The 26081-nt window shown below is 36.4% G+C and overlaps 1 protein-coding gene across 3 annotated transcripts in view; it reads left to right on the plus strand.

The window, feature by feature from the left end:
* Nucleotides 1–264: 264 nt before the first annotated feature.
* LOC110454581 (NAD(P)H-hydrate epimerase-like) overlaps nt 265–26081 on the plus strand; it is a 124539-nt gene continuing 98722 nt past the window's right edge. For 2 of the 3 annotated variants that reach the window (XM_021504165.1, XM_021504167.1), the window contains exons 1-2: nt 265–350; nt 2341–2470. Coding sequence is in view for 2 of the 3 variants with exons in the window: in XM_021504167.1 (XP_021359842.1) it covers nt 2364–2470 (107 nt within the window). In the remaining variant the exon portion in view is untranslated. The remainder of the gene's footprint in view (nt 351–2340; nt 2471–26081) is intronic. The other variant, XM_021504168.1, reaches the window with a different exon arrangement.

Genomic DNA, 26081 nt, shown 5'->3' on the forward strand with positions numbered 1-26081 from the left:
AATATTGCTCAGGACCCTGTGGTTTTGGAGGCCAATATTGTTCTTACTGCAGCATGTACCCCATGCTTCTTAAATCCTGTAAATTCATGTTGTAAGAAAAAAAACATATATAATGCTTTTATGATCGAAACTCATTTGTACCATTAGGTATATATATGCTGTCTTTTACATGAATAAAGATTAGTACTTAATTCCGTATAATTTCACAAGCATTTGGTTTAGTTTTTATACAACAGTAGTCGGCTAAGCGTTTGTATCTAGGAAGAAATTATAAGAAGCTTGCATATGACATCGACCATTACCGGTAGATGTAAACAGAAGTGAGGATTCTCAGCGTATTCGTTGAAAGGGTAAGTTAGTGGTTATTGTGGTTAAATGAACACATGACAACAGGTACACGTGCTAGAATATCAACATGAGTAAGCTATAAACACATGGCAATAAATCTGTATATGTGCATTAACATTTTAACAACCTTTATAAGTTGTCATCTGCCCCACCCACCCCACCAAACGTCGGTGAATATCATCCAACTCTCGCTCTCCCTCGAAACAGAATGAGATACTTAGACAACTCAAGATATTTCATATATATAAAGAATGTTGTCATTCCTGATGGCTAATATGAAATGTTTTGACATCTGCAAACAGTTTATTTCTTTCAAAACTCCTTAACTTTACATGCAATAATAAAATACAAAATTTATCAATTATGGACTTTTGATGAGGTGAATGTGTGGTTATATGGACCTGGGAAAGTGATATTAACCGAGATGAAGTCAAGGTTAATGTCACTTTTTTTCAGGTTCATATAACCACAGCTTCAATGAAATCAAAGTCCTTAATTGTTAACAAAGATGCTAATTGATGTTCAAACTTTTAAAAAACATAAAATGTATGAAAATTGTCACGAGGAAATACTGCATTTGTCAGAGAGCATTGTAACTTACGTTGCAAATGAAATGAGGTCATCAATTGAATATTAACCTGCAGTTTCTAAAAATAGCAAGACCGAGTCAATATCACAAATTAACGACCTCTAGATGATTATCTACATCTACAGGTTACGAAACTCTGTCTTCTTAGAACATTACGTTTCGATATAACTTTTGCGCAGCATGGCGTTTAGAAATAAAATCCAAACAATACGAATAAGACAATGGTTTTGAAATGAAAAGAAGTATGTATAGCAGTAAGATAAGAAATACAGATTATGATCTAGCCCACGTGGGTGTAGGAGAAATGTGCACCATCTTATGCATTGTATAAGGATGTGCAGATTGTTTTAAGAGTATCAGGTTAATACAGGATTTCAGTTTGAACAAGTTACAGAGTAACATACTTTTGTAGGTACATTTACGAGCCAAGGGTTGTTTCAAAGAATAAATCTTGAACATGAATTGAAATTCTGATAGCCGGACACTTATATAATAAACGAATCAAGTTGACAACTTGATCTATATTATGTTTGGAAATGTGTGGCTTGCCAAAGTGGCGAAAGTCCATACCTTTTATTCTAAAACATCTTTCTTTTATTGATGTTAATAAATCATTTATTAATATATTGAAAATAATTATAAATGCTAAAAAATATTTGTAAATTATAGCAAATGAAATATTTAGCATTGTTAAGTTTCAGTTTTTGATATAAAAAATACCTTCAATAAGATTTTTCAATTTGGAAATATATATACAATTAATGTACATATAAATACATACATTGTTTGTGTGTAAAGTAAACCTTTGATCTAAATTAAAATATTTTTGTATGTTCTTATATTAGAAAATGAAGTTAAGATGACTGTGAATGAGCTATTATTCAAGTTAAAATTTATAAAAAAAGATACACCTGTAATAAATTAGTCACTACCCAAAGGCAAGTACACCTGTAACTTTCACTAGTGTAAGCTTAAGATTTTCTATATCCTCAGGCACCAGGCTAGAACATTTTCACATTCACAGATATTCGCCCAGTGATTGGGAGATTCAATTTTGGTGAATTTAACCAGAAGTGTTCTTTTATCAGAATCAGAATACCAAACTTGTGTTAATATTATTCATAAGTTAAGACTTGGTCATGTATTAACCAAAGAAAAATAAATGGAAATATTTTGTTTGGGCTGCAACATGGTAAAATGTTTTCTTTTAAACATGATCTACCTTGACTTATTTTGTTTGTCTTTACATATTTTCATGGGCAAGGCCTGAGCTATGAACAGTTCAGTAGGTACATGTTTATCTCTATCTCATAGACCTAATGTCTTTCCTGTTTTTATTCTTAACCATTAAGACTGTTTAAACATCAATTAGCAAAGAAGATGATGTGCATGTTGTATTTCAGAACGGAGTACCTGGATTGTGTGAATGAATTCGTGTCACCTGAGAACATTACTTTCGCGCACAGTTACCGTGGTGAAGCACCTCAGCATCCGTACCATGGCCGTCGATCCAGGAAACCTGAAGTACTTGAGGTAAGTCATCTATATGTAACAGAGGTCATCATTGTTTTCAATACCTCAAGTATGACTCGAACCCAAGACCTCCGGTTTACTAGTCTTATGCTCTACCAAATGAGCTAAAGAGAAATTAACCTTTGTCCAGCCGTTAGGAGGTAGCTAGCTTTAAGTATTTTACCAGGGTGATATACTCCCCCTCCAAGAAAGAACTTGTTCCAAGTTTTCATGTCATAGTGATTCTTGTGAAAGTGTCGCTGAGTATTTTTGTCAATATTGCTTGCCCAGGTCCCTGGTACGTGGGCATCATTGTAACAGAGGTCGTTATTTGTTCAATACTTCAGCTAGGAGTCAAATCTAGGGACCTTTTGTTTACTAGTTTGTATGCTCTATGGGAAATTCCCCTAACCAAGTCAGTAGGAAGAAGTTTTTGTTTTTTTAAACTGCCTGCCTCTGAATATGAAATTCTACAACCCTGGTTTGAAATTACATAAAGCAAAATATCTAAGTTTCATTATTTATTGTAAATGTGAATAAAAATGGCTTTTTAGCAAATAGAATTAAAAGCACACCATCGGACTAGTCATATGATAGTTTCCCAGCTTGCACACAAATCAATATATGTACTAATGATAGCACAAGCCTTTTCAAAATTGTGATCTGAAACAATTGATCACAAAGGAATGTAGTAGGTTTTGTATAGTGGATGTTCAGGTAACCACTATCCTGGTCACATACAGCACTATTTGTAACAGGAAAGAGAATAGTGTGCTTCCACCGGGGATCGAACCCACAATCCCTAGGTTCCTAGTCGGAAGCTCTACCACTGAGCTAAAGGGAAATTCCTCTAGCTCGAAGCTAGAAGGTGACCGTAATCACATGTACAGTTAAAATCTGCCAAAGGAATACCAGAAAAAACCCTGAATAAAAATAGGGTTCATACATATCCTACGGAGAGTGTCTGAAACTACTACCACTCCCGACAATGAAATACCACAGGATGAGAGAGGACATAATAGCAGTTGTTAAAATAGTTAACAATCTATTTGATGACAGAGTCACTTCCAATCTATTAACCTGTGATATAACTGGATGAACACCAGGTCAGTTTAGGGGAACCTCATTGCCATTTAGAGTAGTAGATGTGTGGGACAATCTTCCAGTACATGTTGTTAATGCTCAAACAGTATAGGGAGTTTGATTTTATAATATAAACTTTATTTGTTTTACAACAATCATGAAACAAGTTATTCAACTTACATTAATCACTCTGGTTGGCCCGGTTGTTATTGTGCGGGGAGTCGTATTGGGTTTGATAAGGAGTACCTGGATAATACCCACGTGGTCGGGCAGGTGATCATCTTTACACATCCGATCGGGGAATCGAACCCCGGGCGCCTTGGTGAAAGGCAAGTGCGCTATCCACTGCACCACCTGACCACCCAAAGTATTAAAGTTTGATTTTAATTGATGAACATTTTAAAGAAACAATCCATGACACGTGAAACACAATAAGACTATGTTTATAATGAGACATATCAATAACGCTGTTATTGACACTCCTACAGACTATTTGTTCAGGTTTGGTTAATATGGACCTAGAGACTTTAAGCCTTTGTCTATTATAATTCAATTGAATTCAATTTAATTTAAATTTAATATCTCTTGCTTATTTTGATACAAAAATTACTTAAAGTGATCATAGTGTACTGTATACATAGCAGGAAGTCAAAATAAAAACCAGCTCAGAAGTGGAACTCTTCTGTGCCATTATAACTTGTGTAGTGGTGTTCTCTACCTTAAAGTAATATATATTGCCTGTAATACATATATTGATCAGTACCTTCTCAATTTTGCTGTGCACAGAGATTGGATTGTTCCCCTTGTACGTCTGTGTGAGAATATTTCCAAGCATTACAACATACTTCTAGTAGTTAACTTCATATGGACTTTCTTATTTCAGGATATCTTAGTCCTACTTTGAGAAAAAATTACAGATACAAAATCTTAATTACTGTTGGATACAATTACATCCTGCTTCTCTTTGAGGTTGGTCTGAGAGATTTTGATACCTTTATATTTTACATTTAAATGTGACCATTCATATTCATAGAGAAGTAAACTAGAATAAATCTTTAACATCCTTCTCCTTCAATACAGAATTCTTTTATAACCTAATTTGGTTTAATGCATCCTTGTTAAAATGAGAATCAATAATTAACATTAAACAAGTGTGGTTCCCATCTAGGGGTAAAGGGGTTGGGGTCTGACAGAAGATATAAAAGGTTATCTTCAAAATCCTCCTGCTCTTTTAGTATGGGGGCATGCATGGGGAAATTGATTTTATCCTTAGTTGGTCTGAATAAACTTTGGCTAAAGAAAGGAGACAAAATAATATCTATGGTGACCTAAAGTCTGATCACAGATGACCTGAGGGTTCATTTTTGACTGCCCTAAGTAAGATCTACGATGACTCAATGGTGATCCTTTGTGACCTGTGGAATCCCTTCTAACAACCATCAGTTAGACCTATAATGACCATAATTATGATGTTTGCTGATCCTCTATGGTAGTCTGTAGAAACCTGTATTATTGGTTTTTTTAAGGCAAGTACACTGTACATTAACATTCCAGAGGAATGGTATGGAGACATTTTGAAGGAGTGATATGTTGACATATGTTGACATTCTAATAAAATGATATGTTGACATTCTAAAGATGTAACATTTTAAAATTCTTAAGGTGTATTGTATATATGTTCTTAATGATGTTAAAATCTCTAAACGAGTAATATGTTGACATTTCAAAGGAATAATACATTTACATTCTAAATCAGTAATATATTGTCATTCTAAAGGAGAGAGATGCTGACATTTTAAAAGAGTAATGTATCAACAATTTAAAGGAGTAATGTATCAACATTTTAAAGGAGGAACAAATTGTCATACAGAAGGAGAGAGATTTTGACTTTTTAGCCCACCACCATCTGATGGTGGGCTATTCAAATCACCCTGCTTCCGTGGTCCGTCCATAAACAATTCTTGTTATCTGTATTTCTCAAGAAGTACCAGAGGGATCTTTATCAAATTTTATATGAAGGTTCCCCTTGGTCCTTAGCTGTGCAGGGCAAGTTTTTAGACTGATTGGGTAAACAGCATGGCCGACAGGCAGCCATCTTGGATTTTGATAGTGAAAGTTTGTTATCGCTATTACTCAAGAAGTACGGGAGGGATCTTTCTCAAATTTTATATGCAGGTTCCCCTTGGTCCTTATAGCTGTGCAGGGCAACTTTTTAGACTGATTGGGTAAACAACATGGCCGACAGGCAGCCATCTTGGATTTTGATAGTGAAAGTTTGTTATCGCTATTACTCAAGAAGTACGGGAGGGATCTTTCTCAAATTTTATATGCAGGTTCCCCTTTGTCCTTAGCTGTGCAGGGCAACTTTTGAGACTGATCAGATAAACAACATGGCCGACAGGCAGCCATCTTGGATTTTGATAGTGAAAGTTTGTTATCACTATATCTCGGGAAGTACGGGAGGGATCTTTCTCAAATTTTATATGCAGGTTCCCCTTGGTCCTTAGCTGTGCAGGGCAACTTTTGAGACTGATCGGATAAACAACATCGCCGACAGGCAGCCATCTTGGATTTTGATAGTGAAAGTTTGTTATCGCTATTTCTCAAGAAGTACTAGAGGGATCTTTCTCAAATTTTATATGTAGGTTCCCCTTGGTCCCTAGCTGTGCAGGGCAACTTTTTAAGATTGATCGGATAAACAACATGGCCGACAGGTAGCCATCTTGGATTTTGATAATGTGGGTTTGTTACCGCTATTTCTGCGGAAGAACTAGAGGGATCTTTCTTAAATTTTATATGTAGGTTCCCCTTGGTCCTAGCTGTGCAGGGCAATTTTAGGGACTGATCGGATAAACAACATGGCTGACAGGCAGCCATCTTGGATTTTGATAGTGAAAGTTTGTTATCGCTATTTCTCGGGAAGTACGGGAGGCATCTTTCCCCTTGATCCCTCGTTGTGTATGTTATATTTTGAGACTGATCATAAAAACAAAATGGATTAAAAGAAGAACTAAACAGATCTTTCTCATATTGCAATGATCGATTCTATTTCTTTCACATTAAGTACTGTACAAGTAAATATGTGAAATGACAAACTCACTTTGAAGGTTGGCTTTCATACACATCAGTTTTTAAGTTTAGATCAAAAGTTACCTCAAGGTGCATTTACTGTTAACATGACTCGATCAAACAGATTAGAGGAAAGAAGAAAAAAGATCGAACTGACAAAGAACTAATAAAGATGGTACAAAGGTGGGTGCCAAGATCCCTCTGGGATCTCTTGTAAAAAGAGTAATTTGTTGCCATTCTTAAAGAGTATGATGTTAACATTCCAAAGCAGTAAGATGTTGACATTCTCAAGGAGTGAGATGTTGTCATTCGAAAGTGGTAATAAGTTGTCATTGTAAAGGCAAAATATGTTGACAAAGAAGTAATATGTTGACATTCTAAAACACTAAGATGTTGAAATTATAAAGGAGTGAGATGTTGACATTCCAAAAGATTTTTTTTGCTGTTCGAAAGGAGTAATGTATTGACATTCTTAGGCAAAGATATGTTTACTTTCTAAAATAATATGTTGACATGCTAATATTTTTAAAATAATATGTTGACATGCTAATAGAGTTACATGTTGACTTTCTAATGAAGTCATATGTTAAAATTATAAAGGAATGATATTTGTACACATTCTCAAGGAGTAACATGTTGACATTCTGAAGGAAAAATATGTTTTACAAGAGATAAAGGCATAAAATGAAGAACGCCGGAAGTGGTCTAAAACAACAATTTGCTGTTATTCTGCTCTAGCAGTAATTTAATATTTTAGTCAGCCATTCGTCTACATATTAGTTGTTAAACAATACAAAATAAAGAATTTGAGAGTTTGGAAATGAATCGGATACAAATAGTTAATAATTTCTTTGGGGAATGAATTCTACGTTGCTATATTTGTCCTGAGCCTGAGGAAGTACTTTATATAAGGAATAAGTTGATAAGAATCTCACTAGATTATATAACAGCGTTACACAGGAAGACTTTTCCTGGGTGTTCAGCAGACAAGTTTCTTATTTCCTATAAGTGTATAAGTGATGACGTCACATCTTGTCGTAAAAGATCAAGTAGTAGATTTACTTGTGTGTGGATGTGGCAGTATACCTAATCTTTCTTTTATATCAAAGTTTATAAAGCTGAAAAATGGATGACTTGGTTTTGATTTTTTGGGTTTTACGCATCACCGATGAGCCATATACGCTGTATGATGCAGCGTTACTCATTGTTGGCGTACTGTATCTATTGAATACCATGTCTATCATTACAATATGAAGTAAGATCAAAGTACATATGTTAGACTACCACGATGATGTTGTACTATCATACTGTATGTCACGGTATTGTTTTGTAAACACTGTATATGTAACGTCTTCTCTCCGATGTGTTGTAAAACACAAGGAAATAAAGAATCTGAATATGAATCTGATTACAACATTTAAAGGTACAAACGCCTGTTTGTGTTATGGTAACATAGCAACAGCCGAGGTCATATGGACACGAGTGACTAGGGAGACAAATCAGAAAGGTTGGAAAGAAATAATTGATGAAATGCCGATTTGTTTTTAAAGACTTCGGTATGTCCCGGTCTGCGGACAGAACGCATTGCCTTTCTCACCTTGGCGAACGTTTAACAATAACGCCAAAGGTGAACTATCGTCAGGCAAGGCACTATGAAATAAAATGTGGTTAATTATGAGTAGAGAGAAATATAAAGATACCAAATATTACAATTGGTGGCTTTTGTACTATTTCAGTAAGAGGTCACTTTAAATTGGCTTGTGAGTGACCAATCATCCTCGGACACTGTCTTCCTATGGCTGTGGTTACCGCGAGGACGCAACACTCCCCTAACAGACAAAATGCGTTTTAATAAAGAGCCGAACTTTGAATATTTACTTCCTAATTAGTGTCAAGCACTTATTATAACTTGGATGTTTTTAGATACGATAGTGCCAAGAAAAATAACATTTACCTTTTCAGTCTTTAAAAATGAAATATATATAAAAAATTAAAACAGTGAAAAATATGGAGGCTTTGTCAGGATGGCATTTTCCAGATATTGCGCTTTCCGAATTACTCGTGTTGTTGACAATATGACGGCTGACAAAGCCCGCATACATGTATCATATCTATTTGTTTCAATCGCATTCGGTCCCTAAAGTCTGCCTGTATCATGAACGACAAGCGGCCGTACAATGCCCCAGATGCCTCTTCACTTATCCCTCCAGAATTTACATGCATGATCCCATTCTAATGAAAATGTCGTTTATACCTATCCACGGCAGTAGTTCTGACAATGGCACGGTGTTACGGTGATCTGCGGTTTACATATCGAGGCAGACATGCATGCTTTTCATAAGCTTGGGGTCTTAGATACACTGACAGGTTTATGCCTCATTGAAACAGCCATGATAAGCTAAATAAAACTATCGAAAAAATGTAAGGCATTGTCATTGTATCAGGCACAAATACGAACGAACTCAAAGCCGATACAGAGAGACTGCAGCGGTTATAGAGATGATACATAAAGCCAGGTTTACCACAGATGTTAGCATTTTATTTGATAACGTTATTTGCCATCCTTCCGCAAGTGAAGTTTGGGGGGTATTGTGGATAGTAATCTCCCCGACCGTCCGTCCGTTTGTCTGTCCATTAACATTGTAGGCACACCTCCTCCTAACTGTTTGTTAGAGTTTTCGTAGGTTGATACAATGGAAGTACATATGTAGATGTGCATGAATAAAGGAATTTGCGATTCAACTATTTGTCCTTGAGTGTGAACCTCGAAACTTATATTTCTGCTCCTGAAACCTTGTAAGAAGAATTCATCCGTAACTGTTTGTTGGATTTTCTTTGTGACTTGACACAGTAAAACCACATCATAATTATTATGTATGTAAATGTACATGAAGAAAGGAATTTGCGATTCGTCTATTTTTCATGGAGTGATATACCTTGAAGCTTAAAATTTCTACTCAAGAAACCTTGAAAGCATAATTACTCCTGAATTTGTTTTTTGGCGCGTTTAGCAACCAGACACAGTGAAAGTAACCATATGTAGATGTACAATAGATAAGGAAGAACGGAATTTGCAGTTCGGCTATATTTCCTGGGGTTATTACCCTAGAGACATAATTTCCTGGGTTATTACCCTAGAGACATAATTTCTGTTCCAGAAAAACCTTCTAAGCTCAACTTCTCTTTAGTTGTTTATTGGATTCTGTTTGTTTTCTGGCACAGTGAAAGTACATCTTATGCATATGTGTATCAGAAAAGAGACACCCAGGAATACCTCGATAAGATGAAGAGGGTTTTATCTATGTCAGGACGCTCACAATTTCTATTAGTTTTGGGTCGTAAAAAATATTGGGTCATTTTGTGCATTTTATAAGACTTGCTGTGTTAAATCGATAGCAAAATGACTCATCACTTAAATTTGATGGGGTCGTTTATAATTTTGATGCACACATTGCACACCGCATGAACCTCTCAAAACCGACCCTAGGTGTCAGTGTTGACGGGAAGTTCTGTATTTCAATTTTTCCTGTTTCAGCTGTCCGTTAGCTCACTTCACAAACAGGAAATTGTGTCTGTAGCTCGGCTCATATAATCAAAAACCCTGCGAACAGTATTTATTTGGTTCACGCCTCTGGGGTGTTTAATATCAATCTCTGTCAGGAAAATTAATATCATAAGGTTCACTTCCAGGTAACATCCACGAATAGATTATTTTTTACACCTACAGCCTTTGATCAAGTACGATTTATATCGATCTGATGGATCTGATAAAGGACCGACAGCGAAGTTGTTCATACAACCGTATTTCGATGCATCTAAATCTACATGTTTTTTTTTTTTACTATTTTGATTTTTATATGAATTATTCAACATAAAGGTGCTACTCAATATCAAAATCAACATCGTTGAATATTTCATCAAAACAGTTCTTATTGAGATTTTTTTAACAAATATGTAAATGTTAAACAAGCGAACAGCTTGTGTACGAGCAGATGAATTATTAATATAGGTTTTTTTCAGAGTAGCAATCAGCAAAGGTTATCCGTCTCCATTGAAATGGCCATGTTTTCGAAATAGCCATTTCATGAACGATACTACTTAATCCAGTTTGTCGGATAGATGCCAAGTATTTTGAACACAAACAGTAATTGAAAACTTATTTTGCGAGCTTTCGAAAACCTCTGTTTCCTTTGTCAGACAGCGAGCGCAAATGACCGGTGTCTCGACTCTTGAAAAGGAAGAGAACTGAAACTCGAGGAACGTTCTATTAACAGCTAAGGTCATTTAAGTACGTACCTCTATTTGTGTTGTGTATGCGTGCATGTGTGTATGATTGCGGGAGGGAAATACAAAAAATCAATTTGGAGTATGAGGTAATGCGAATCGATGAAAAGAGACGAGGGGGCCACTAGTTCAGTCATATTTACTTCCCAATTTCAATATCCAATAAGGAGGGGAATGGATAAACACTGCCCATCTCTCTGACTCACTGCAGTATCCGAGCTCTGTTTGAACGAAATATTTCGATATTATTCTCACAGCTGACTTTACGGACTGGGCACATTATTAATGATGAGTTATTTTCAGAGGTTTTGATAGCTTGCAAAATAAGATTACAATCGCTGTTTAGGTTTAAATCAAACTATTAATGATTGAATGTATGCAAATTCTAAAAAGTGAATACATTTTCTTCAAACACAGAGAAGATGATTAGCCCTAGGTTGACGATAAATGCCCCTCAGTTTATCTTGATCCACACAAGATTTGAAGTAGTACGATTGTGATAGATATTTCATAATATATAAAAAAACAAATCGAAATTTGAAAAAAGTAACTAAAATTACCCCAACACAATATCATTCAAAGGATGCATTTTAAGTCGGAGAACATGTAGAAGGATTCCTGGATGGCAGAACAATGGAAATGTAAAATGTTCTCCACAATGTCTGTAGTAAATGTTAAAGATATGACGGAATGTCAACATTGCCAATAACGTGTTTATAACAAAATGTCTTAGCCAGGGTGACCGGATCAGCGTGATATTATCCAGCCTGGTATGGTTCTGTTACCCTGGTAGGGTTCTTGTGGCTAAAACCATGTAATGTGACATGAGGTATAAAGAAAGGTGTAAAGAAAATATTTCGAGACTCTGAAGAAGGCGTTAGCTACCTTGAATGGCCAATTAGGAAATCATGAGAATAACTACGCTGTTGGAAATCACCATTGAGATAATCCTACCGTACACAACAAATGTAATTAAACCGCCAGATACGGAAGATGTCAGCTCAGACATAGAGGTAGAATAAAGATGGGGACAGCATTTAATGAATATCAATATTCCAAACAGGGAACTAGCAGGAAGTTCTAGAAAGGAAGTTGACCAAAAAAAGATTCAGGAATGTTTTGTTCGCTAAAAGTATGATGAATCACTTATAAAAATCAGAGAGCGAGATGAGCCGGATTGCAGAAGTCAAAACAGGCCTATTTTAGGCACTCTGTACATATTAAAAATCAAGATTCTTCAAGAACATGACTGGACTTTAAAGCAAGTAAGAAATTGCTACCTTGCCTCCAGATCAGTAGAAACTACGACACACACCGAAAGGAAAAGGTCATGAAAGATGTGTTTGACAGAAAAAAAAAATAGCAGAAAAAAACAGAACAAAATGGAGTAAAACTTTGCAACCTTTTTGGGAACCAGTAAAGAACTGAGAAATTGTCTGTCAAATTATCATAGACCTTTAGAACTTGTTCTTATTAAGAAAACTGTTTGCTCATATAGATACATTTCATCTTACTTTATTGTTGACAGCAACCACGGGTGTGGGACAGCATCACATCAGGATCAATCGGAGGACGTGTATATTTGTGTATAAATGAGATCGGTTGTCAGGGTGACGTGTATATTTGTGTATAAATGAGATCGGTTCTCAGGATCAATCGGAGGACGTGTATATTTGTATATAAATGAGATCGGTTGTCAGGATCAATCGGAGGACGTGTATATTTGTGTATAAATGAAGTCGGTATCAGATCCGCGCCATCACAAGGAGGAAAGTACACCAACATACCCTGTCTCCGGCACACATTCACACATGCACGCTTACACAACACACACGGAGACACCTCCTTAAATGACCTTTGGTGTTATCATGATGTTCAACAATATAAAACCAAACCAAATATAAATGTATCTAGTTTTATATATAGACAACGACGATCATATGCCTGCGTTTTAGCAACTTTTAGCAGCAAATATCCTCAATGTATAAGATGCACAATGCGGGATGCGCTTTTTTAGCCTTTATTGTACAGACTCTCCGAAGTGCTAGGGTGGTCTGGTGGCGCCGTTAACAAAGACGATTCCCCGCTCGGACGTAAACAGATATGGGGTCACCTGCCCGACAACGAGGTTTTTCTCCGGGTAACCTAACAAGACGGATTAAAATAAGTTTATAAATCTTGTTTCGCAATTGTTGTAAACGTTTTATTTTAAATATTTTGAGTGTATATTTACAGATTTGGATCAACATTGATTATGAATTAGTTAATAAACACATTTTCATTAAATTGAAATGAATAACAATTCAACACGAAATACAGGTACAGAGTAATGATTGACCGGATGAAATAGCAGCAATATAATAGCATTTCATGTGTAATAGCTTGGAAATAAGTGAGACGCACGTTTCAGATCGGCAAATGGAAATGCTTGATTTTATTTCAGAAAGTCATTTTTGAAAATCAATACCACACAAGTGCTAATCCGATCTTGCATGTCCCTCTAATATCTAGGTCAATCAAGCTATGCAGAAAGAACTGTTTACCTCACGAAGTAGTCGTTGTTGTTTTTGCCTTAACTGTTATGCGCGGAAGTTGGAATCTGATTTGTGGATCTTTAGTGGTTGACCCTCCATTAGCCATGCTCGTTATGGGGTATGCAACATAGCGTGATGAATGATGACATACAGTGCACTGAAGCTCAATGAGCAGAATACATGCGACTTTATGTTGTGGTGTAAAGATTTAGTTTCATGTTGTGGAGACAATTACACAACCACATACATGGTATTGCTGTCCTATTTCGCAGGCAGGTGTTATTGTTTCTGAGGATGGAACTGATAAGCGTTTGAGTAAAACTTATCAGTGTCTGAAATATGTTTATTCTTTTATTGTCTATAGTAATCCTCATAATGCGTTCTTGGTAGAATGTGTGACTTCAAGTCAAAAATTGTCACATATGAAAAGAAAGAGGCATTAAAATGACAATAGCTATTTGACATTTATCGCCATAGTCATATAAATATAAAGGGTGGTGTGTACATGACGTCTGCGCAAAAAAACCTAAAATGCAGACGTAACAAAGTTGGTATGTTTTGACTTCCTGGTCGCAGATGTTAAGCTATTCCACAACGAAGCCCTTCCAAATCACCGGTTTCCATAGGTCACAGTAGGGGGTTTAGGATAAATAACATAGCTTCTGTCTCAGACTGCAGTGATCGTGACGGCTGACACTGGGGAGCTGTTCCATTCAGTGTGTGTGTGTACATAGGCCTCTTTTTTGTTGGCTGCGGTGGCCAAGTGGTTAAGGCGTCGGACATTTTGCTACCACTAGTCCTCCACCACTGGGTCGTGGTTCGAGACCTACGTGGGGCAGTCGCCAGGTACTGACTGTAGGTCGGTTGTTTTTCTGCGGGAACTCCGGCTTTCCTCCACCACCGAAACCTGGCAGGTTCTTAAGTGACCATAGCTGTAAATAGGACGTAAAACACAAACAAACCAAATGTTCGTTACCTGGTTTTATTGTACGGTAAAAAAGAGATCAAAACGAAATGTATATTTGTTCTAGTATAGTGTATGTGGGTTTTTTGTGTTTCTTTGGGGGAGTTTTTTTTATTGGGAATGGAAAGGACGAGTGTTCGTTTGTCTGTGGTTATGTGTATATGATTGTACAGATACTGTCGTCTCTTGCAAGAAGAATCTAGATTTGTGTTAAATTGTACTTTTGTTTGTTTAAAACAACGTTTTTGTCTTGGTTTTTTTAAAGAAAATATAAATGTTACTGAATCATTATTTATAATAATGGTTAAAATGGACATGTTTGACATTGTGTTATCCAATACATACCTGCTTGATGTTATATTATTCATTCAGGCAGCTATTCATTGCAAGTATCGTATTTCAGCAAGAATGTATAGCCGACACAAAAACTCATCTTCCGATTTCGTCAACTCGACCTTAATTTGACGTGTAATTTGTCGATAACGCCAAATCAATACAGATCTGACGAATTAGTATCATTTTTGATTTGTGAGTAAATCAGTAAATTGTGACAAGAAAACAAAAAATAAATGAACGACTTAAACACCATGCATACAAATCGATATTAAATGCAGTTCAAGAGAGAAAATATGGTACATGATTAATGCTATATTAACGGTCAATTAATACGATGCAGTTTACAGGGTTACACGGTGGAAAGCGGGTTAACAGTAGGTGTGAGGCATTTAGCGACAGTTAAATGATTGTAGGATCCAGGAATTCGATGCCGATCTGACACTGTAGCATTTTACACAAGGAACACTGTCATTGTTTTGTTTATTATTTCTTTTAATGGAAGTTACACGAGGTATGGTTTTCTTTCAGTAATGAGGTATCGGTGTAAGACATGTATTCCTGTCGGGAAAACGTTCCAATATTTGTTTTAGCTGTTGTCCGTGAAACCTTAAGTTCAAAACAAAGACCGCTTCTTCGGTTTTCCTGAATATATGTGAAGTACAACCAAAAGAGAAAGTTGAAACACGTAAAAAAGTTATTTCAATATACATAAGACTTAAAACAAACGTCGCTTTCTACGAAACTCAAAAATTCATGTAGATGTTATTGTAATAATTGTTTCCATAGTAACCAAACTTTCTCCCCTGTAAAAATGGTATGTAGCTCAATGATCATACGGGCTAATTAAACAATAACGCTTGTATAATGTACCTCGGTGGGATTCTGTTAATTCAATATACCGTAACATTGTTATGAGGTCCGCCTAATCAAAGTAAATACCCATATTGCCATTGTACCAAGCTGTTGCTTTTACGACATAAATCTTGAGAATACATTTCATTTAATTGGATTTTATGTTTTTTCTGATTCAATGTTTTCGGTATTTAGTTAACAGGTAAGATTACCATTTGTGCCCGCACATTGCATTTGAAATAATTAATTCAACACAGTGATATGTTAATTCATTGTCTGCCAATCAAATATAAACTCAATATCCCTCGGGATCATAAACAGTTTGACTTTTTCAGCTAAAATTTTACTTAAGCGATTATTGTTTTAGCAAATGTTGTTATGGTCCTATAACACACATTGCAATTGATGACAAAATTAATAAAGCCCGGCAGTTGTAAGTTGCAAAACTATTCATTATTTACATTTACATTTTGATTGAGTAGTTATGCTTTATTTGTTATTTAGAACAGGTTTTGAACAGCAAATCAAGTGTTGACAAAATAAAGTTGATGACGTTGCAATAGCAAATGTTGTTATAGTCTCATAACAACATTTTCCACAAGCAACACATTAGGCACAAACGAATACATGTCTTCTCCTCATATAAACCATACTGAACTAGGACTTTATGTATAATGAAATATTTTGTAGATCAATCATACAGTTTTCGTTTAATGAAGAGTTATATTTTATTGGTTTTTGTTCAATGACATACTATTAGATCTTTTCTATATAGGCTTTTGTTAAATGGTATATTTTATAGATTTTTATTAAAAAGGTTTACGTTTTAATATAAAGTATAAATTTAATTATTTTATATAGATTTATGTTCAATCAAATATTTAGTAGAACATTATGAAAAAGATTTACGTAAAATGATGAGTGACCAATAAGAAACGTGAAAATCTAGATTTTTTTTCTTGTTCGACTAGTGACTTGATACATACGAACTACACAGGACAACAACAAAGAGTTTTATTCAGACCTGTGATAAGGATCTATTTTTTATTAATACATATAATTAAGCACGTTGATGTACGCTTTTGGAAACACATCACCTGCAATCACGGTATTTCAGAGAGTTCATGTACATATATAGAGACATAACAGCGCATGTCTTTTTTCTTACATCATATATAGCACGAGTATGAGCGCGGAAGAATACATCCGTGAGTGTGCTTCGCGCACAAGTGGGTGTGTACGTCCGCGCAATAATCTAGTGATACATGCATCATCAGATAAAGATATGTATTACTGCATTTATTTTGTATATACAGGTATTGTTTATATGACTGTCATATTTTCTACAAAACAGTTTTCATGGTTTTCTCGTAATAACGTTTAGTTTGATTTCCTCAAATTTGAGCCGAACTACAATGACAGACAGAAATTGCTTTGAAAAAGGGGAAAAAGACGTCATGTTACTATAGTGTGAAATGACTAAACGATTCCGTAGAAAACTATGGTACTAGTTGAGGTCACAAGAAAAATTCTTACAGATTGAAATCTCTTATTAACATACAAATGTGCATACTTCGCTATTGAACTACACGTATTTCCCTCTTAATCAGATCCATCTCATTCAAGCAGTGCTGACTTATAATGCTCCGCTCGTGGCGCTCTCTGTATAACTTGTGGTGCCGTTTTTAAAGAGTAATCCCGATGATGCATTAATATCTTTATTTAGGGGTTAATTTACACGACTCAATTTCCTCCGTGTTCTACATATGTTTCAGAGCACTCAGAAATATTGACTTTGCTTGGCTTTTTGCACACACCAAAAAATGACTTCAAAATGGATATTCTCTTGCATCATATTTCTAGTGATTGTTTTACAAAGGCTAACAATGCTCTGAGATAAGTTACAGGAGGCCAAGTTAGATAATTGGATTGTTATGGAAACAACTCCCATAGTGGCCATATTTACACCGTAAACACTTAAGTCGTTTTATATGAAGTGATCAAAGATAATATTGGCGTTTAAGACAGTCTTGTCCTTTCTGTCACCCCTGACCTCTCAATCCAAGATCTCCCGACATTTAAAACCAATATCGTATTAGACTTGTTATCGGCAGCCCTTGTTCGTGGAACATGGCACTGAATAGTGATCGGCCTTTGATTGTATCCGTTTGTTATTTGATATTTCCTTCTTAATCTGTGTACTGTTATTGGCATAGGGTCACTCCTCAATTGGCGTCATCATAGCTCCACATTGAACGATTGTTTTATTTGGGACGATTTGATCTGGACTATGTTATCATTGACATAGTAATAGGGAGTAATAGCTCTGATTTTCTCAGTTGCCATGGTAACCTTTAACATAGTGACACAAACTTTTCTGGGCCTGAAACATTGACAGCTTAAGGTGGGTATTGTACACCGATGATCCCGGCTATGTACTCGAGTGACAAGGTACGTCATTATCCCTGACGTAGTACGCGGGAGACAATGATTCCTCATGCTAGTGAGTTAACTACTAAAGTAGTACTGTTACGTTAACTTTATTATTTTACCACGTATGTGAAACACGTTTTTTCAAACCTACATTTATCACTCTTGTTGGAAAGGATGAAAGTACCCAAAGAAAATCCACGTGGTCGAGCAGGATATTTTCACATCCGATCGGGGAATCGAACCATGACCGTCTTTGTGAAAACATAATGCGCCATCAAATACAACAACCGACCACCCACTAGCATTTTTACATTATGATACTGTTTGTGTGTGTGGTATGCTTTATTTCACGTTTCGGAAAAATGTGATGCGCGTAGTTCAATTTTATAACCTATATCGATCATTCTGTTGTTGTTTGTATTTGTAATATACCCTTAATGATGCATGCGCCTAAATATACTACATTAACTGGTTCAATTTCTTGTAGTTCTCCAATCAGTGATCGGAAAGTCAGTTGCAATGACGGCGTTAACTCGAGCTTCCCTGGATCAATCAAACGCAAACGTCATAGAGCGCTTCTTTTTGAAAGGGCTTGCGTTGGATATATTTTCATGTATGAAGGTCAAAGGTCAAAGTCGCTTGTCCTAAAAATGAAAAATCACTTTCCGCACAAAGAATCGAGTTCCCATGGTCTCATCAACTTCTCAAACTTCATACGGTATTTTCTTACTGGAACGGGTAGCATTTCAGGTTCGATGGTCAAAGATCATGCTCACTGTTGCCATTAATAGAAAATTAGTTTCCGCACAATTAACCAAGTTCATGTTAGCTGATACAACTCCAGCATTATACACTTATTTATTCCCGAGGGAAAATATGTCACGGGGTCGTTTTTCATGTCTGAAGGTCACATATCAAGGTCTTAAGTACCTCTCAATATAGAAATGGAGCCCGTGAAATAACTCGGGTGTATGTCGGACTATTACATTTAAACTTCCTATACTGCTTCCTTACCAAACGTGCTTGCCTGGGACTGCAATTGCTCTGTCAACACATTAATGTGAAAGAGCAAACAGCTCATCAACGGCCGTTCAATTCAATAAGTTCAAAGAGCAGCTGATCAACACCATATAGTCAAACAAAGACCGATCGACACAATAAGAATAGCTCATCAACACAAACAGGTAAAAAATAGTCAATCAGCAGAACTCTCATACAACGTTAAATCAACAGAATAACGGCATACTGAGCCTCATCTACACAATGAGGTCATAAATGCTCCATCAACAACGGTACAATAATTAAACGCGATTCAACGAAAGTAAGGTTATACGTTGTTACATCATTAGTGTAAGACCATACAGCGTTCTGTGAACACAATGCACTTGTACATGGTCATTTAGTTTTGAATGGTTTAACAATGGGTGCGTTAACCCATTCACCCCTAAAGTCAAAATTGAACCTTACCAGATCAAAGACTGGGCAAGTCCAGTTTAAATATGTAGGTATGTGTGACTGAGTTAAGGTCCATTGAGGCAGCTATTTGTACTAAGTGTGTTGTAGATCAGTTACCGAATACTTAATTTCCTTTAACAAGGCACATGTAAGACAACAACACGATTGTCAAAGGTACAACTATAGTGGTCAAAGCCTGACTGGTTTATTTACAAGTTAACGCAAATGTCCATCTTATTAAATATATTTATATTTCCGCTTTCTCTTCCGCCTCAAATAACGTCAGACTATCGGGAGCAGCAAACATTTTGGTGACGTTCGACTGTTTCATGAAAGTGCTGGCACTGACAATTATAACATTCTTTTATTAATCTCACTAATAAATATCTATGAAGAATGTGAATATATGTTTTGAACGGATTGTTTTAACATTTACTCCCGTATGAAATCAAACACGTTCCATTCATATTTAACATTACGCCCAAGCGGGGTTCCTGTAATATGGATGTAAACGATTCATAGCGGACTGAATGTTAAAATAATCAACTTGATCAATATATATATATATATATTCAAAATTATTGATTTTCAGAATTGAAATAAAAGTATCATGTGTAGTGATTTTAACTAATTATCCGAACGCAAAAAGAAAACGCACGCACAAACACATACAAAAACATATCAATGTGTACATATTTATCAAAATTTGCCTTTGGAACAGTTTACTACTCATTAAACTAATGACGTTTTGAACATTGTAAATTGGACCTTACGACCTACGCTGTCAAAAGTTACTCCTCATGGCCCCATCGTTAGCCGTCATATTACCATAAACGTTACAAAGGTGTACGATATCACAAGAACCCACACACAGAATCAAAGTACAAGTAACAAAGATGTATGGGCATCTTTTAGTATGTAATGTAGACAGACGCTGTATTTATAGGGTATACAACCGTAGACAGTGAGTTTATAAAATCTCAACACTATTCACACGGCTTTTATGGGCGAAATGTTGACCACTCAGATATTATGAAGTGTAATTATTTCTCATGCTCGTTACCAGGAACTGGCTTTTATCGTTACCAATCTGTTTTGGTTCTTGATTGTCGACTGGAAGGTTCCTCTTATTTCAATTAAATCGACGATGGCATGCGCGTGCTAATTCCAGAACGCTTCCCCTCCAATACAACTCTAGCTAAACGATATCGTGTTAAAACTACCTTAAATGATGATTAATTATTTTGATTAAAAACTGATATTGGGTGGACATATTTCATTTAAATATCAACAACAATCTTGCCAACATAATTATGTCCCCTAAAATGGAGTGGGGGGACATTGTGTTTGCTCCGTTTCCAATTATTATAAAGTCCCCCAACCGAAGTGGGGGACTTATCCTATCATCTTCCATTTCAATTTCCCCTACTCCCTTCCCATCGCTAATGTATGTCCTTACTCCCTCATTCAATTCCTTCTCATCTTTTACGTGTCCTTTTGTCTTTTCCTTTTCCCTGCCTTTCCTTTCCCCCTACATTATTTCACTCAAGAAAACCCTTTCTCTCAACCATATTTCGCCCTACTTCCTCCCCTTCTTAAGCCTTCTTCAATTTATACACCTCTCACTTTTCATTATCTGTTCCCTCCACTACAAGCCTTACTTGCGTTATAATCCCCCCTTCCCCCTTTTTTTTATCCGTGTCCCTATTCCGTTCCATTCCTCTTCCCATATATATGTCACTCACTGTCTTCCGTCCAGATTCCCCCCTGCCAACATTATTTTTTCCTGACATTACCACCTCCCTTATCCCTTTACACACTACCCTGTCTCCACCTACCCTTACCCTCTCCTCTGGGGGGACAGCCTCCCCTTATTCCGTCTTTGCATGCTTTGCCCTCAATCCTTCACTCCCCATTATCTCCTTTCCCCTGTTTTTGCGTCCTGTCTTCACTCACTTCATTCCATCGAGTTGTATCCTCACTCCTTTCATGTGCTTTTCCTCCTTTGCCTCACAACCAGGTTATTTCACCAATAATTAGATTTTATTGAGAAATAGCTTTTGACAAATGTTCTTGTCACGCCCAGCTTTGACATTAATTGGTCATGTACAGATAATTAGGCCGATACCACTTATTACGCATTAGTAGCGATCAGCTACGTTTTTATTCTTAAATTTGCATTAACAGTCTTTTTACACATTTTTGTTTCTTCCTTAACTAAGAACATGATTTCCAATCTCAACTAATTACTTAATCGTGAAGAAATCCAATAGAAAGTCATTCGCGACTAATGGGCCTGTAGCTGAAGGTCAAGGATTCCCGTTCATGTCACACCGAGATCACGTTCAGCTGCGATATCTTTTTTGCCTGATTAAACAAAAAATGTGTCAGTTTCCCATTGGTATAGGGATGTTTGTAACCGTACGTACACGCAACAGTTCAGTTAATTAAAGGGTACCGTTATATTAAACAGTACTAAATACCATTGTCGACTCGGTGAAAAATTCGTTTATGGTTTTTTTCAAAAGAAGTGCACCGTAAAAATCAGATGTTGCCATTTATTTTACAGAGTTATAGTTGTTCGAAATTTGAATATTTGAACATGCTAATAAGAAATAAAACTTGGGGACCTTTACATTACAAAGTCTACATTACCTTGATCAATTGTTGCTATCTAGTAATTATAACTGAAAAGCATCTTAAATGTGTCATGGGCCGCCAAGACCAAAAACGTTGACACGGGGAGTTCTGTAAGCCAGAAAAAAGTCATATTTGGTTGTTGTGTCTTTGAAATCAAAGGAAGAATACTCCAAATCTAATAACTCCGAGTGGAACTCTTCTTCGTGAGTATAACTGATGTAGTGATACCCTTTTAAGGTCATATGTAGACATGTGCCTTAATACAGTATGCAAGAAAGAAAAGAAATACAGAACACAGTGGTTCGTAAAGGTGGCCATACTGCTGTTATGAAGGAGTTTACTCTACTGGATTTTGTTATTTGCGGCCACATATCGTGAACACAATACATATCCAGCAGCCATACACACAAAGAGGGATAGTAGCCAGGTGGTATAGGACTAGTAGTTAGTGCCTGATAAGGCAGCTCCTGTGAATTCCTCAAAATTGAATTGATTAATGTATATGCTAATTGTATTCATTGTATTAAAATGTATATCTTTGAACTGTAAAACGCTTTAGAGTGGCTTATGTTAGCTAGATAGGGCGCTATATCAAAAGTTGTATATTAAGTTTTTATACTGTCTCAAATCGAGTTTCAATCGCAACGCAGAGCTGATATTTGTGAAACGATGTACCGCCGCAAATTTCAAAATACTGAAGATTTTCCCCTTTTCTAATTCATACAAACTAAACCCATCAAAAGAGACAATGATTTGAAGATTATTGATCGTTTTCTTCAAAATATATCGGGGTCACTCTGCCGTGGATTGGTGACGTCAGGGATTTTTGAATTTAAGCGGAATTTCATGGACATTTCAAGGCCACGCTATTGTTCGTTGATAATCAATATCATGACGTGTTTGAATTAGTCAGGGTCCCATGACAGCATTACCAATAGCCATCTAGGATTTATGTTGAAATAAGTTTGCAGACGATATATCGCGATAAATTTATATACCGTCGCAAGTTATTAAGAATAACTGATAGAAGATGAAGTTGGTCCTGTGATTGACATTGATATAATTGACTTTATGTGATATCGTTGTTGTCATTGTTTTTTTTTATTAACTAGGTGATGTATTTTGTTCTTGTGTGTTGACATAGTGACACAGGAAATTTTTTCCTTTTGTATTGACAATGAAATATATTTCTCCTTGTGTGATGAAGGTATGGTACGTTTGTTGTGATAAACAAATTTGAATTGATGTATATTAATTTTACAATTAATTATATCTGGTAACATATGTTTTTTTCTTTCAATCATATACTTATTGCATGTTATGCGGATTACCGTTGTACCATACGCTGACGTCATTATATGTATTACTGTGGAAACGAGTGTCTCTTATGCTAAAAAAATAATTAGAATATATGCAACGTGTTCCATTAAGCGGGACTTCATAGTTGTGCCCATACGACCACCAGTTGGTCCGTTAAACAGAATGTGCTGATCCGCAGAAACGAACCGGCCCGTCGGGAACGTCTCATGTTAGAGAACGAAGTTGGATCCAATATGGCTCCCAGGGAAAAGGCTTCGTTTCATATGAAATTGTATATTGATTGATGTATAACAAGTTAGATGGTATTTAATAATTCTAATGCATTACAACTGACTCCAAGTAACGGCCCGGTGAGTAAAACTTGTGAATTAATGCCATTATCTACATTGTTTCATATTGTTTTAGGTCGGCGCCGTTGCGGTTAATTCCGGAAAAGTCGTTTGTTTTTGCTATTAGATCATTAAACTTGCACATGCGGGGACGTAATCTGGCACGCGCTGTTCCTTTTGAACAGACCAGGTCCAAGTTAGTTTAATTGGAACGTTCGAATTAGTGGAATGTACTACAAGTATTTAGCTTGTAAGAGGATACTACGTCGCAAATTGGCTGACAAGGTCGAACGTTATCTCACCTAAATTATAACACTTAGCGGATGCCTCGGACACATAATTATCTTTTTCCGAGATTTAATTATAGATTACTGCCGTTTTATATGTTAGTCGTGATAAGGATCCCAGGGGCGATGACCGAAAGTGCGTCCTCGAATCTTGTTAAACAAACTATGATTAATTAAGATAACTAACTATGATTAATTAAGATAACTAACTATGATTAATTAAGATAACTAATAGACTTCATTTCCATAAATTGAACGATAAGAAACGCTTGAAGATCTTCATCAGCGTCCGAACATCTATCAATTTAAGTTTTTTTGTTTATACAACTTAATTAAAACATTTTATTGAACAGTGAAAACATTGATTTAGGACAAAGTTTCATTTAAATTCCATTTTTTTCCGGCCTCAATGTTTGAATGATATAAAACGGTAATGTAATGTTTGCAATATCACAAAAGATTTCAATAAACACTACAATCACACCTGCTCCTGCGACAACCTGCCGCAACACGCCATTGGTAAGGGTACCAAATAAGGATAATTAATTGTGTCGACGTGCGTGTTTGGACATTTAAAGGGAGGTAACATAGGTTTTACTGTAAGATGTCATTACCTGCAGTTATAGGAGGCATGAGGCACGGTAGCCCAGTGGTAGGACGCCGAGCTCGTGACCGAAGGGTTGCGGGTTCGAGCCAAGGCACGGCACTGTGTTGTATCTTTGAGCAAGATACTTTACTCCGCTTGTTCCAGTCTACTCAGTTGTAAATGAATGCGTGGTTGGGCAGTGGTAGAATTGTTGAATGCTAGCTGTTAGCGCCGAAATGGCAGCTCCGGCTGTATGCTCCCCATGGAGTTGAGACAGGTATTGACTGGTTGCAAAGGCCCTATAACCAGGGTTAATAGTTTGTGAACTGCTTTGAGACGACCTACGAACTAGGTTGTGATAAAGCGCTATATAAGAACCTCCTCGAATTATTATTATTATTATAAACAGACAGTTTCTAGGGTAGGTTTGATTGTGGCTTTAAACATGTGGTTTCTTGGGCAGGTATCATTGTCGCTATAGGCATGTGATTTCTTGGGCAGGTATTATTGTCGCTATAGACATGTGGTTTCTTGGGCAGGTATTATTGTCGCTATAGACATGTGGTTTCTTGGGCAGGTAACATTGTCGCTATAGACATGTGGTTTCTTGGGCAGGTATTATTGTCGCTATAGACATGTGGTTTCTTGGGCAGGTATCATTGTCGCTATAGACATGTGGTTTCTTAGGCAGGTATTATTGTCGCTATAGCCATGTGGTTTCTTGGGCACGTTGGATAGTTGCTTTAGACAGGTGGTTTCTTGGGCAGGTTGGATAGTTGCTTTAGACAGGTGGTTTCCATGGTAGATTTGATTGTCGCTATAAACAGCTGTTATTTAGCAGAATGTATATTGTTGTGTTTTTGTTAAGACAAGAGTGACTTTATTGCACTAGGTACATTTAAGAATTTACCACCTAATCGCCGACGTTGTTTATCCTACCAGAAACGTAATAGGTACATTACGTATACAAGCACGCGCAGTAAAGACCTTGAAATCGAGTGGACTCCATTAATTTCACAGTGGTTTGTCGTGTCACAGAAAAACACCAATTGAACCCAGACAATCCCACTGGCAAACAGATTTTATCAATATCAAACCTGTTGATATTCCAATTTCACTTTTTCTTTGTCTTGTCAACACTAGCTTGTCCCAATCAATAACGGCCGCTGTTGGTTTAACAAGGAGATGATACGTGCATCTCTTTGCCCCCCTGCTGTATCAGGGCGTCACGTTTTCTGCCCGAGGTGCTATGCTATGATACATTCAACATGCTGGGAAGTGAGTTTTAGTGCTGGGTAAATAAGGGAAATTGCCTTTTTAAATGCCAATGCAAACAAACAAGTTATAGTACACAGACTAAAAGCACGAATAAAGATAAATATAGTTGCTTGTTATCTAGGTTTTGCCATCAGCCAATATACTCTTTCAAATATAAATTGGTTAATTTGTAATGTATCTCT

This window comes from Mizuhopecten yessoensis, unplaced genomic scaffold, assembly GCF_002113885.1.
Source record: "Mizuhopecten yessoensis strain PY_sf001 unplaced genomic scaffold, ASM211388v2 scaffold7915, whole genome shotgun sequence".
In the NCBI taxonomy this organism is placed as follows: Eukaryota; Metazoa; Mollusca; class Bivalvia; order Pectinida; family Pectinidae; genus Mizuhopecten; species Mizuhopecten yessoensis.